Genomic DNA, 13,507 nt, shown 5'->3' with positions numbered 1-13,507 from the left:
TTTTAATAACTTAAATTACTTAAAAGTAATTTTATTCTAGAAAATAGTTTTTATATAAAGTATATTCTTCAGAATTAAATTATTTTTAATATTTGATAGTATTAAAAAAATAAATTAAAAAATATTTTTTTATTATTTAACTATAAAAAATGAGTAAAAAAGGTTATTGATATTAAAAAAAATTAAAACAACATAGGCTAAATCTAATAAATAGAAAAATAAAAAAATAAAAAATAATTTAATTTTAAAAACTATTTTAAATAAAAACAAATAACAATCCAATCCAAGAAAAAAAACTAAGTATTATGATAAAAAAATTTATAAATTATTTTATAAATTATTTCAAATAAAATAAATAATAAAAAAATAAATATAAATTTAATATATAAAATATTTTAGTTAAAAAAAATAAGAACTAAAATTAATATAAAAAATAAAAAATAAAATCTAAAAGATAAAAGATATAAAAATAAATAAATAAATTTAATATAATTAATAATAAATAAATATTTTAAAATTTTTAACTAAATATTTTATGTATTAAATATAAAATCTAATTCATAAAATATTTTAGTTAAAAAATAAAAGAAAAACAAATAATAAAAAATTAAGAACTAAAATTAATATAAAAATTAAAATTTAAAAGATAAAAATAAAATATATAACAATTAAAAATTAAATTTAATATAATTAATAAACATTTAAATATTTTTAAATTTTTCACAGTATTCTACAAACTAGCTCCCTTCTTTCCAGGTCTCTTCTTTTTCTTTTTTCTCAACCAGCAACTAAGAACATTAACCAATAATTATGTGTCATTTCGTCACAATTGCATACAAGTTTTGATGTTTCTAATTCTAACGGACTAAAACATTCCTTAATAGTTTTAATGACATGACTAAAAAATTGATATTTTCTTTTAAATATAGAAATATTAAAATAATAAATAACTCAAAAAGATTAGAATCAAACCACATGAAGATTAATTGTATAAATTATAGATAACAATAATAATAATAATAATAATAATAATAATAATACTAGTAATAGTAATAGTAATAGTAATAATACTGATACTAATAATAATAGTACTACTACTACTACTACTACTACTAATAATAATAATAATAATAATAAAGAAGAAAAAGAAGTTAATGAAAATTTTGAAATGGAAGATCAATGTAAAGATTAAATAATGATAACTGTTAAGGTTAGAGGATCCACTAATAATATGTCAAACAAGTATGATATAAATTCTTATTATTCAATTGGAATCCACACACAAAGTAGATTCCAATCAGATTATAAATTATTAACATTATTATATTAGTTATCTTATTTGATCATGCTAATACTTGTAAATGTTGTCAGATATTTATAATTATAACTTATATTAACAACAAATCAAGTTCCTTTCATAACTCAGGTGTCGGTTATACCATATAGTATGGGTTATGAAAGTACCAAGTATTTGTTGTACCAAGTGTTATACAACATGAATCTAGATTAGTCATTTAACAAGTAAAATATTAAAAAGTAAATAAGATAACAAATACAAAACATGTTAGTATCAAATATTAAAGTCCATGTTAAGTTTACATTATACTTATTCTTACACTATTAGTGTAACCTTTTCACATTGACATAATAAACTTAACTAAACATAATAAAAGAGAGAAATATAAATAAACAAAATAAGAATATAAATAAGATAAAAGTTAACTAAGTAAAGGAAAGAAAATGAAAGGCATAAACAAGATATTAACGAAAATAAAACTTAAGTATTATAAAAATACAAAAAGAGAAAATAAGAGCATGATCTTGATCTGGAAACCAAGATGCCTAAATGCATAGCAAATGTCTCTTTTTATAGGATAAAATTGAAAACTATTGATTTGATGACTAAATGATGAGTAGGTGACCAACTCTTGACTTGGTGATAATCTTTATCTTCTTTTATCTACCAAAAATATCATTGATAATGTTAGAATTGGAACTACTTGAAAACGTGAAAGTTATAGGAAATTATCTTAGCTTTTCAGAAAAGAAATGGAGGTCATTTGGACTTCTAAAACTCCTGATATGAGTCAAACATTGAACAATGTTCGGGCTGTAGGACAGATTCGTTGTTCTTACAATTTGAATTTGAAAATAACCTTTTTAAATCTTGGACTCCTATAAAAATTATAGGTCTATATTTTATCTTTCCATCCATATAAAATAGACCTAAATTTGAGATTTATAGTTTCAAATATGACCCAATTACCAAACAGTATTTCGATTTAAACTGTACCAACATCTCTTTTTTAAATTTAGCTATTTTTTTGTTATTTCAATTTTAGTTTTTAAACTTATCAATTAATCTTTTTATTTATATAATAGGTATGTATTTAAAATGAATATTTATTATAAATTAAAAATATTCTATATTATTAAATATATTATTATAAAATAAATCTTTTTCTTTACCTTCAGGGGGTTGATTCTCCGTCCTCAACGAAGATAGCCATCCAGTTGCTCCAACTACCGTTGAATAAGATTTCCAAATCAAAAGGGTGAGCAAAGAAAAAGAAAAGAAAAGGTGAAACAATACATTTTATGTTAGCGAAACATTATTGGTTTCTTCCTCAATGGTAGATACAGTACCATCCCTTGTGATAAGCCTTAGATATGGTGGTTTTTCTCACAATTTCTTCTGTTTTCTTCAATGGTTCTTTTTTTTTTCCCCTTCAAATTCATGCAGTATTGGCTTTCAAGTAATGCACTTTGTTTTTCTGTTGATGATTCAGGGGACGGGGATGATGGGCAAGATATTGAGGATGGCACATCTGCGAAGCATACTGAAGAACCTCATGTAAGAACATTTATGCCAGCACTTCTTTTGTGTTCGTTTTAGTTTTCTGCCAATAGTTTCTGATTGATCAGTACACAAAGCTGTGAAGTATATACCATGGCCTGTTTTGGGAGTAGACTGAGTTTGTGGGAGAATTTTGTCCAAAGCTGGATATCACATAAGAAATGTTGCTTCTGCTAGCTATACATGGCTGCTATAGTGAAGGAATATTGTCGTTTAATAGTTATATGCCAACGAAAGCTTTTATATATTGCAAAAATCTATGTTAGATAACACTGTGGCTGGTTTCAAACAGAAAACAGAGGGAGCTCACCTTTAATTTTCTGCTAAAAGCTAGAGGTGTTTCTAAGAGTGACATTCTTCTTGGTTTCATAAATGAATGAATCAGATGGTTGGCATGCCACCTCCCCCACACTTAATGTCCTCTGTTATGCTCATTCTGGTGTGACGAATTTTGATGCTGATATCTAATTTCTAACCATTCATTGCATTAAAATGATATTGTATACAGTCAACTAGTTTCAGACTTTCTTCCTACCACTATTGGTGTACGGAATGTTTCTTTAATAGGAAGCCCTAACATGGTTACTGGTTTTGAATATTTAGTTCTCTAAGGCCTTCATGTGCTGCCTACACTGTCGTTATGTCCGTTCTAATATTCTCTTTTATCAAATTAATTTGTCAGAGTTCCTCCAAGATCTCCCTGAATTTAACTCTCTGTATCTCTATTTATTCAGCTGTCTTTCTATATATTGTGATGAATCAATATACATGCAGCTTAGATGAGGTAATGCTGTTAGAGTTAATGATCACATAACTCGTTGGAAGATGTCTAGCTTGCTATTTATATGCTTGATATACTGACAAGCACAATGATGCTAACAGGCATCAAACCATTCAGTTTGGGCATTATCATTGGACTCTTGAGTCTTGTCATGATAATAGCCCTATATGGGATGTCAAAAAAAGTATAATTGAAGAGTGTGGAAACGATGAGGATTCCATTTCTTTGCACTGTAGAGAAGTGTCTCCGGTAAAAAAAGGCCTCAAAAAGTAAATCTCTGAAAAAAACTCGAAAAGGAGAGGGTCATGCTCCAAAGAAAGGAAAGAAGGGGATGAATGAAAGTGATAATGTGCGAAGAAAAGGTACAAGGAGAATGGGGCACTTGTGGTGAATTTTACTTCTCTCCAAATTTGATGCATAGATCTTTCTCTCTCACATGTTCTTAGAATGTGCTTGACTGACATTACAGGAAACCATGGTGATGTGGAAATTACTGAGGAAGTCACATCTGAGAAGCTTATCAATGCTCATGTAAGAATTATCTGTTGTAACCAATATTTCTAACCCTTGCCCATGCTTCACTCAATTCACCCAGTAACATAAGCATGCAGGTTTCTACATCAAGGTTACCATTGGTGCTTTCTGAGAAAGTCCAGAGTTCCAAGGTAGGTTTCCAATTTGTCTTGTTTATCACTTCTTGTTCATCTGCTTTAATTATAGATATCATTTAACTTCCTAACTTCAAAGTGCTATCTTGGATATGTTATTAATAGACATAGTTTTTATGTATTGTTAGGTCTTTTCTCTCAATAATTTGTAGAAATTCAAATAATCAAGGTTTAAAGTCCTGGGATGAGAGAAGTCCAGTTCAGGGAAGAAGCGAAGTAAGCACTGCCGGCTGCTTATTTTTGTATTGCTTAGTTATTTGGTCTCTTGGTGAGTCCTTAGACATTGTTTTCTGGACCCTGTACCACCCTGCTTAATAATGAGCTTGCTTCTAGTTTGGTGGTTCTGTGATTTCACCACAAAATATATAAATCTATGTATATAAAGAAATGAGTACATAAATTTATTCATGCATGCACAAGCACATTAGTGATTAATTAAAAGCTTTTTGGTACAGGCACTTGTTGAGTGTGAAGGTGAATCCATTGATCGAAGTGGTGAAAATGGGGGCTGTTGGCCGACCAGTGATTCCAGATACCCCATCTGGAGATTCTGAAATGCACCTAGACTTGAAAGGTATCTTTTGTTTTGTTATGATGAAATGGGTAGGATTTTTCAAATATTTCCCCTCTAATAGCACCAGAAGAGAGCTCAACCATTTCTTGGTGGCAGAGTGCATTAGATTTTCAGAAATAAAAAGGTTTTTTTCCCTTCAGAATCATTATGCATGATTTCCCTGATTTTGCTCACAGCAATCATGTTGATGTTGCCTACGTTCTACTTGACCATTTTACTTGGTGTCTTATGTGCTTTACTTTTCACTCTCGTTTTTCACCTCTGCTTGATTTTTGGCTCAGTTTCGGTATCCACCTTAAAAACCTCTTCCTTGATTTTTTTGTTATGCATGCCTCCATAAAGAGCTTGCTTCTGATTTGTTAACTTTATTTTTTCAGGCACAATATACAGAACAACAACAGTTCCTTCCAGAGCATTTTACGTTGTATGTCAGGGATCTCTACTTGAATTCTTTTATTTGCAGATTTAACACCCTCCCCTCTTTTCACTTCCTCGTCCCCTATATTGGTCCCCATGATTTACGTGGTTCTGTTCTACGTTTTACTTTTGAAAGGGATGATTGCGTGATATAGGATGTTTCCCTTCCGGTTCAGGTTAGCTTTGGTCAATCCAAGGCAAAGGTGTGCCCTATTTGCTCTTCAGATTACTCATTCTATGCAGATAAGATGGTTGTCTTATTATTTTTGTTCTTGTGCTTGATCAGATAGAGGCTACCATGAATGACTTCATTCAGCTTAAAACGCAGTCTAATGTTTATGAAACTACAGTTGAAGGTTCGGGTTTTATTTAATGGTTTCTTTAATGTAATTGCTTTATTGAGAAATATTCCTTTGAAAAAAAAAAAGACTCACTTTTGAAGTTCGCTGAAATGACTTGTATGAGCAGGAACGCTTGGGGGGGTTTTCTTTCTTTTATGAAGATGAGACTGACAAGATAACAAAGGCTACTGCTCATCAAACTGATCAGAATATGGACGTTGAAGAACCATCCAATGGAAAGATTAAGAGAAAAGCCGAGAGATCATCTGTATGTTTCTAACCCTTTTCTAACAACTCAATGTCTTTAACCGTGCTTTTGCTTAGCTTTATAATATATTCCGTCTGTGTTTATTTATGAAAGTTTGGATGCAGGGAGTGGCTCGAAAGAAAGGTAAAACTGCAGGAGGAAAGCCATGGCCAGTAAAGAAGGTAAGAAAGAAAACCCAGTTATCGAAGAAAGCCAAGACTAAAATATAAGACACTCGCGTGCATCTTATGATATATCATACATGCTTGCATAAATCATGAACCATTAATGACCGGATAAAACCTAGCTGATTGAGGTTGATATAGAAATCACAGTTAGATTAGTTTTCTTTACTTGCTGGATTTAATCATCATAGTTTATTTAATTTATTTTGGAAGAAACTGATGGTTATTTTACATTCGTTTTTCATACCAATAAATTGGTGTCTGGTCGCAACCTACCAATTTGCCGCTTCTACAATAGAACCACTATAAACTAATTCAATTTGACAGCTAATTTGCTGCCTTGATTCACATGCTCTAATAGAATTGTGAACCGATTCTATTACAACTTCATTGTGCGAAAGGATGCATTTATATGGAATAGCTCTTAGGGCTCTTGGCTGAGTGTATTCTGAGGCCAATCATTGCGCAAGATTTGTGCAGTTCACCGTTCAGATACATGCAAGAATGTGTTTTGTGGAATTGCTCCATCCTGGCAAGGCTTCCATCCATGTTCATAACGTTAGATAGAGGATGAGAAGAAGGAACAGCAGTGGAAGAGGCTGGAGTATGTTTGAGGAGGAAACCAGCTTCATTGTCTCCCCATTACCGGGATTGGGAATCATGGTAGCTGCGTGTGTCCCATCAGGTTTCTTTATCCTGTGTCAGAGATCCATTCGTAATTATTACATTTCTTTGATAGAAGCAGGAAAAACAAGATCTTTTTGTGATCCCAGCAGAAGAAATAAATAAAAGAGGTAAAGAAGCATTACCCTTTGGCTGGGGGGCAGAAAACGATGGCATAGTCATCAGCCTTGCAAGTGAAAATGCTGGTACCATCGTCGAAAGCATAGCTATAAGCCCTTGGACAAGCTCGCTTGAAAATGGTCGAGTAAAAGGAGGGCTGGCATGTGGTTGGGTTGGCAAACTCCCCGCCGCAGCAGTACTGGTCCAGCCCAAAGGCCTCACATGCACTCTTACATGCAACCACCCCTCCCTCTCCAACATCACCCCCGGCCACCTGAAGTTCCTTTGGGCAACCTATTGAAGTTTCAAGGGATGAGAAGTTTCAGGGGATGAGGTCATTTTGTTACCGAGGAGGAAGAATGTTCTTAATGAAAACCTGTTGAAGTTGGAAAATCTTACCCATGTTGATATCTGAAAGGCAGCCAGTGGCATTGCACGCACCATGAACCCCAACAGGTGCGGCAACAAGAGGCAAATTGTAGCCGTCCACGAGGCTGACATCATAGTAATCTTTGGCATCCCCTGTGCCAAGGGTTACCTCAAAGAGCGATGCGGGTGGAGAAGCACCCATGCCATTACATTCCAGCCTACCCCCGCAGTCCCCAGTTTGACAGGTGCCGTTTCCAGACTCATCAAATGTGCAACCTGTCCTTGCCCATATCCGTCCTGACCACCCTGGGACACTTGGAATGCGCATGCTGTAACCAGAATCCAGGCGAAATCCAGTACTTGCAAGTTGCGGGGTGCCTGCACCTGCTAGGGTACCAGGCCATATGGTATAGGGGCAGTTGTTTGTTATTGTAAACGCGGAGTACGAAACACGGATTAGGAAAGAAAAGAAAATTAGAGGGGAAAATAGTACCGTCCGGGGTATCTTAACTGGCATAATGAGAATTCTGGTGGGATGTTCGTGGTTTGTCAAAGCAGGCTCGCTCGGGAGAGACGGGTAGCAGAGGGTTTGCATTTTGCTTACAAGGGCTAACACCTAGTTATGGGGGATGAGAATCTAACAGGGGAGGAATTACGTTGCTTTGCTGAGCCCCGAGCCGCAATATCACTTTTCTGGGTTTAGTATTTTCTTTTTACGCAGATGGCCTCATGCCGAAGCAATTCCTTCCTTGATAAAACTGCATAGCACATGTTAGATGATAACAACAAAGTCACGCCCGCTCCCGTCTCCCCCAAATGAAGCAAAATAATATTCTGAGCGCTTCTCTTCAACTGAAAGAAACATAAAAGAGAATACGACGAACATACCTAAACGAAAAAGAAGGGAATTGCCTTGATGGGCTTCTTCAATCACAGTCCAAACACCATCATGTGATTCAGATCACAACCCTCGCCCTTCTTCTCTCTGTTTTCCTTTTCCTCTCCCTCTCCCTCTTTTTAATCTGTGATTATATTACTCCTTTTGAAAACCCGATATTAAAACCACCTTTTATTCATCGCTGATATGAATGGCCAGCACACCAGATCGTGATCACATACAAGAAGCATTAACTTGTTAATGCTTGGTCAAATTGACGAGAAACAAGGAAAAGCATTCTTTCTTGGCCATTATCAGAATTCGAGGATACAAGTGTGCTTATGCAAAATGCAACAATCTGAAGACTCGTCCCCCCATTTGGGAAAAAAAAAGAGGCGACAACAGGGTAGTTTCAGACCAGAAAGGGACGCTAAGTGCTTGTTCAGGAGCTTCAGACCAGCCCAGATACAAAAAGCTCAGCTCCCTCTAACACCATTAACAAGTAAGCATGATAGGGGTAGCCCCATGTGGACCTGCAGACTGTTCTCATCTTGATTCCTGATGCTGAAGCCAGCGCTTTGCTTGGCATCGGTGCATTCACGAGGTTAAAGCCAGCGCTTCTTACAACCTAGCTAGCTGCTCTTCAAGGCTTCAAAGCTCACCAAAAATATAAAACTTCCTTTTGCCTCCGCATTCACAGTCCGATAATCCTACCAATTAAGTTCCATCTGCCACGTTAATAGACAAAACACGATTGTTAAGGTAGGTAGTAGGCACTCAACTAAAACAGACAATAAGGTAGGGTCTAAGAAAAATCAGTCCTACAACTCAACATCATTTGATAAGCAAGAAATTAGACCTTGAAATACCTGTATCATAAAGCAGAGGCGCTGATCTGTTAAAAAACAAACCAGTGGTCAATATAAGACGATCATGTATCTCAATTTCAATTCTTCAACAATGGAGGGGTGAACTGCAGATAAGTGCAGCATCTTCTCAATCCATCAGCAGTTCTACACAGCATCATTCAACATAGCAAGAAATGACAGAATTCCTGTAAAGGATAAAATAAACTCCCTTTTAGGCTTTATATTGTCAGAAATATTCTCGAACAAAAGAATTCATTAATCACAACAGAAAGTATATTTAAAGTCTCCTGAATTGTATAAACTCCAACCCCTGCAAAATTAAAAGCATGTTCAGGAAAACATTCATCATAGGAAAAGCAAAACTAAGTAAACAACAACAAAGAAAAGCAAGTAATCACCGCAATATTTGTCTTCAGCCTGCAATAAACCAGACAAAATAAAGCAAAGAAGCAAGTAAGTTCGACTACAGAACAATGCAAACGAGACCCTTGAACTGAATAACCTGATAAGACTATGCTGCATAACCAACAGCACCCAAACACAACCACCATCCAATATCATAAAGCACAGAAAAATTAACACATAAACCCAAACAGCAAAAACAGAGACCGATGAAGCTCAGTAAAATCAATATATAAAGGTAACAAAACAAACGTGCACCAAATACGCACATCCACAACAACAGATCAACACACGCTACACACACAAAACAATTGCAAATTGAAGCAAATCATACTGCTAAAAATCAATACTACACTATACAAGTCTTCCAAAAGACCTGAATGCACCTGTAGCTTGTTAAGAGTTCAAAAAAGAAGAGGAGGGCTTGAATGAAACTAAATTAAACTCAAGGTTCATAAGAGAGTGGATGGAGTGAGTTCAAGATCCCCTATCAAAAGTCAAGCTACGCTATTGGAACCGCTAAATTGCATTACACATGAAAAGTAAATATAAGTTCCTACATAGAGGTGGACTCTCATGGTCCATCGTAATAATTACCCAACATTAAGTTCCAAGTCATCCATATTCGTTCATGAAACATATAAAGGAAAAACTTCGAAGGAACATTACGAATAGAAGGAGAAAGGGTTATTTCAAGTATACGATATATTATATCTAGCTCATATCCATGCCATCTCCAACTTGGCTGCAGATTGGACTGACAGCAGAGAAAGATCTCTCGAAAGGAGAAGGATGAAACTGTGCATCACGCCTGCGCTTGAAAGAACAGCTATCAGTGGGAGCACTGCTATTCTCAGCATCGAGCTTCCTGCGAACTCCTCTGACAGCCTGCATCTCAGCTGGGGAAAGGGGGAAAATCTGGCGACTAGCCCGGCAAAGGGAAGAATGGTTGTCATACAAAATTCTCTGGTTACAGTTCTTGTCACAGATGTGAGTGAGACCAGTGAGGCTGCAGCGGTACATGTTGGCAAGGACATGTTCATTCTGACACTTGCAGTCACATTTGTGGACAGGAATTGGGCCATCAAGGCCAAGGATAGTGGAGAGATAAACAACATTGGCAGGAGCAGACATCATGGATTTACCAAAAACCTCCATTGGCAGCTTGAAAGGGTTCTGCAAAGCCACCAACAGAATGAGGTCAAGCTCAACTGAGATGTAACTGAAGTAGTGCTCGAAAGAAGAGGGTCCAGGTTGTCCTCTCTGGCTTTTTTATATACCCCAAATCTTCACCCTTTAATTCAGTAATGAAATTGAAAGGAAAGTAATTCTATGCCCTTCTCTGTAGGAAGAAAAGAACAGGCAAGGGGACTCCAACAAGAATTCGAATTCCAACCATCTTATTCACAAACACCCAACAGACACTGAAAATTGTGTCTGCGCGTTTCACGTTTCAAACATGCTAAAACAAAACAAAACAGATCTGAGCTACAAGATTAAGATTACGATTATTTTAAAAAGAGGAAGATTTACAGGGTAAAAAAAAAGGAGTTTATAGAAGAAGATGATAAAAAAATAACTGAGAAACAATAATAAGTTGAAAAAACATAAATAAAAACTGACCTGATCTGATCTGAAGCAAGCAGTTGAGATCGAAGAAGAAGAAGAAGAGCTGAGGCCAAAAGAAATGACCGATCGACGACGCTACCACTCCTCACCTGCAAAACAGACTAACTTACACCTAACACACGCACTCTCTCTCTCTCTCTCTCTCTCTCTAACAATAAGAATACGCGGACCGAAAATTAAAAGAAAAGCAAGAAAATGAAGGTGAATGGCAGGATTGTATTAGGAGAAGGAGGGGTATTTATAGAATTTTATTCATAAAGCCTCTCTCTCTTCGTGTTGACTTGACCCTTCCTTTGCACGTACAGACAACACGTATTTAGTACCAAGTACTTTACTTTATTTTTCTTTCTTAAGAAATATAAACGGAGGGAGTGGTTGTATTATATTTCATAGATAAATAATATAATTTGGATTATAAAGATACATACCGAGGAGTTAGATATCATCATCATCATCATCATCATCATCACAATCTTCATGCTACCATCCCATACATACAATGCACCATGCACACTCTTTTTTCCAACTGAATCCTAAGAATATCGTCCAGAATGTATTTTTTAAAATTCCAGCTTGAGAAGTTATATTAAAATCAAACTTTATTAAACACTAATTTAAAAATTAGATGCCGTTTCATTTAAAAATATATTAAGATTATTGTTTTCTATAATTTTTTTATTTTTATCCTTTTCAAGTTAAATATATTTTTAAAATTTATCTAAAAAAATAAATAAATAGTGACTAGATACATGTAAAGAAAACGAGAGTGGGACTTCGTCTCTTGGTTTGGCATAATAATATATTACGGTAATAGTTTTAAAAAATAAGAAAAATAAAAATGGTAAGCGCTAAGGAAGCTAACCAAAAAAATGTGGAGAATATGCGGAATGGATGATGATAATAATAAGTCTCCCACTTCTCACGTGTCCAACGGCTATCTCTGTCTCCGCTCCCTTTCTGCTCTCAGCTCACATCACATGTATGTTCGTGGATATTACCTTTTCTTTCTCTCGTTTGGTTATTCTGTTGGAACGGGTATTGACTTCTATCGTCTACCTGATCAACATTTAACAAGAATCTCTCGCAAATCAATATTATTAAAAGATTCGAGTCCTTGGTTGCTCATATGATGGCCACTGAAGGCTTACATGGTCGTTAATTTCAGGGCCCGTGGGATTAGTCGTGGTGCGCGCAAGCTGGCCCGGACACCCACGTTAATCTAAAAAAAAAAAAAAAGACTGGTAACAACTATCTAGTAACTAACTGGCCAATGATAAAAGATTAGAACCATCCGATTTGCTTTACCTGTGGTCGTTCAAGCTTTGCAGTTGTTAAAGATTTATATAGCAATTAATTTTAGAACTGTAAAATTAATTAAGATGTGTGAAAGCTAACTCATATATTTATATTAATAAAAAAAACTAGTAATAAGTCAATTTAAATTTATTATGGATGTTATTTGTTACTTGTTATTTTTTATAATTAATATATTACAATAATTTAAAATAACTAAAAAAGTTAAAATTTAAAAATTTAAAAAAATCAAAATTTTTTAGAATCACTTTTAAAATACAAAAAAAAAAAACAAGCTTTTAATATGCAAAACTCACAAGTTTAAAGTTGTTTTAACAAGTTCAATTACACACACATTAGAGTAACCAACAATTCTAAGGTAGGTAAATAAACAGAAGCAAACATAAAGAGGTTATGAAACGCCTCTCATATTCCAATATTATCATATCTCCCCGTGTAAGAGCCAATAACTTTTATTCCTTGATCTTTTAATGTTAACGAGAATAATATTGGTTCTCAAACTTTGCCCTGAAATCCTCCATCTAAGCCTATCAGCAGGTCGTCTTGCTTTGACATTATTCCACCATATTTGGGATTTGTTCAATAACAACTAAGTAGCACAATCCACTTGAAGCTTTAATAGTACTGACATTTGATCCATTGACCTCTCTATCCATTGTTCAGCTATTTCAACATTCTCCTCTTCTATAAATGCCTCATAACCTAATTTCCTCAAACTCTTTATTCATCGAACTAGAGTGACCGCAGTATCCCTGAGAGTAATACTTAATGGTCCTGATATCTGGGTATGGTGGAGGTGCTACTACAGGGGGTGTTATTGGTGCCGCAAGCACTACTATTGGTAGGGGCTGAGTCCTCTGCCTATCTACATCAAATATCCCCGGTCGTGACATCCCCTGCTCATCTCGGAGTCCTAATGACTCTCTTTATCTGGATTGCAATGATGTTGCTGACACAAAGACATTATATCTACTAAAGGATCTCCCTCGAGTTCTCTATTTCTTATCTCAACTAGATGCTCATCTCTTGTGTTAGGTTGGTTGCCATTTCATGTAAGGCACCAACCATTGACCATTGACTATTGGTAGCCACCATTGTTGAATGAGCTAGAGTTGGTGGCCACCAATGTTGACAACAAACCAAGAAGAGCCTTCATGAATGCCTATAAATAGAGGCATATGTTAGAGAGCAAAA

General features: G+C 35.0%; 3 protein-coding genes and 1 long non-coding RNA gene across 11 annotated transcripts in view; 1 reads left to right on the top strand and 3 right to left on the bottom strand.

Annotated features, from left to right (window-relative positions):
* Positions 1 to 2,485: 2,485 nt before the first annotated feature.
* On the top strand, positions 2,486 to 6,360 carry LOC105110094 (DNA-binding protein BIN4-like). 7 transcript variants are annotated; one of them, XM_011005017.1, is made up of 12 exons: positions 2,486 to 2,581; positions 2,790 to 2,854; positions 3,592 to 3,641; positions 3,740 to 4,000; positions 4,108 to 4,169; positions 4,250 to 4,303; positions 4,762 to 4,880; positions 5,258 to 5,304; positions 5,468 to 5,500; positions 5,584 to 5,653; positions 5,766 to 5,906; positions 6,011 to 6,030. In XM_011005017.1, the coding sequence occupies exons 4-11, from the start codon at positions 3,974 to 3,976 to the stop codon at positions 5,795 to 5,797; spliced, it is 444 nt and encodes a 147-aa protein (XP_011003319.1). In that variant the 5' UTR covers positions 2,486 to 2,581; positions 2,790 to 2,854; positions 3,592 to 3,641; positions 3,740 to 3,973; the 3' UTR covers positions 5,798 to 5,906; positions 6,011 to 6,030. The 7 variants fall into 7 exon arrangements, 6 of the variants coding, with proteins under 6 accessions (XP_011003319.1, XP_011003317.1, XP_011003320.1 ...); XM_011005015.1 differs by having other exon boundaries at positions 2,486 to 2,854; positions 3,740 to 3,761; positions 3,856 to 4,000; XM_011005018.1 differs by lacking the exon at positions 3,592 to 3,641 and having other exon boundaries at positions 2,486 to 2,854; positions 3,740 to 3,761; positions 3,856 to 4,000.
* LOC105110097 (uncharacterized) overlaps positions 5,171 to 13,507 on the bottom strand; it is a 19,216-nt gene continuing 10,879 nt past the window's right edge. The window contains exon 3 of the long non-coding RNA XR_839405.1: positions 5,171 to 5,183. This is a non-coding gene — a long non-coding RNA (uncharacterized LOC105110097). The remainder of the gene's footprint in view (positions 5,184 to 13,507) is intronic.
* Positions 6,294 to 8,202, bottom strand: LOC105110095 (pathogenesis-related protein 5-like). Its single transcript, XM_011005019.1, has 4 exons — positions 8,111 to 8,202; positions 7,253 to 7,980; positions 6,880 to 7,147; positions 6,294 to 6,766 (listed from the first exon to the last, which is right to left on the bottom strand). Exons 2-4 carry the CDS (start codon positions 7,815 to 7,817, stop codon positions 6,622 to 6,624), a joined length of 978 nt encoding a protein of 325 aa, XP_011003321.1. The 5' UTR covers positions 7,818 to 7,980; positions 8,111 to 8,202; the 3' UTR covers positions 6,294 to 6,621.
* On the bottom strand, positions 8,383 to 11,190 carry LOC105110096 (uncharacterized). Of its 2 annotated transcripts, XR_839404.1 has the most exons (4): positions 10,994 to 11,190; positions 10,073 to 10,546; positions 8,969 to 9,153; positions 8,383 to 8,827 (listed from the first exon to the last, which is right to left on the bottom strand). XR_839404.1 is itself a non-coding variant. In XM_011005020.1 (2 exons), exon 2 carries the CDS (start codon positions 10,526 to 10,528, stop codon positions 10,085 to 10,087), a length of 444 nt encoding a protein of 147 aa, XP_011003322.1. In that variant the 5' UTR covers positions 10,529 to 10,546; positions 10,994 to 11,190; the 3' UTR covers positions 9,800 to 10,084. The 2 variants fall into 2 exon arrangements, 1 of the variants encoding a protein (XP_011003322.1); XM_011005020.1 differs by lacking the exons at positions 8,383 to 8,827; positions 8,969 to 9,153 and having other exon boundaries at positions 9,800 to 10,546.

This window comes from Populus euphratica, unplaced genomic scaffold (genome assembly GCF_000495115.2).
Source record: "Populus euphratica unplaced genomic scaffold, PopEup_1.0 scaffold239.1, whole genome shotgun sequence".
In the NCBI taxonomy this organism is placed as follows: Eukaryota; Viridiplantae; Streptophyta; class Magnoliopsida; order Malpighiales; family Salicaceae; genus Populus; species Populus euphratica.
The sequence above is the reverse complement of the archived record's forward strand: the minus strand, read 5'-3'. Positions and strand labels throughout refer to the sequence as shown.

Bases quoted from the DNA above. Each gene is read 5' to 3' on its own strand.
- LOC105110094 (XM_011005012.1), top strand. From the start codon at position 2,708: ATGGTTCTTTTTTTTTTCCCCTTCAAATTCATGCAGTATTGGCTTTCA. The intron at 4,170-4,249 runs GTAAGAATTATC...ATAAGCATGCAG, and splicing joins AGAAGCTTATCAATGCTCAT to GTTTCTACATCAAGGTTACC. The intron at 5,654-5,765 runs GTTCGGGTTTTA...TTGTATGAGCAG, and splicing joins TTATGAAACTACAGTTGAAG to GAACGCTTGGGGGGGTTTTC.
- LOC105110095 (XM_011005019.1), bottom strand. From the start codon at position 7,817: ATGCAAACCCTCTGCTACCCGTCTCTCCCGAGCGAGCCTGCTTTGACA. The intron at 7,148-7,252 runs GTAAGATTTTCC...AAACTTCAATAG, and splicing joins CCTTTCAGATATCAACATGG to GTTGCCCAAAGGAACTTCAG. The intron at 6,767-6,879 runs GTAATGCTTCTT...TCTCTGACACAG, and splicing joins TTCTGCCCCCCAGCCAAAGG to GATAAAGAAACCTGATGGGA.
- LOC105110096 (XM_011005020.1), bottom strand. From the start codon at position 10,528: ATGGAGGTTTTTGGTAAATCCATGATGTCTGCTCCTGCCAATGTTGTT.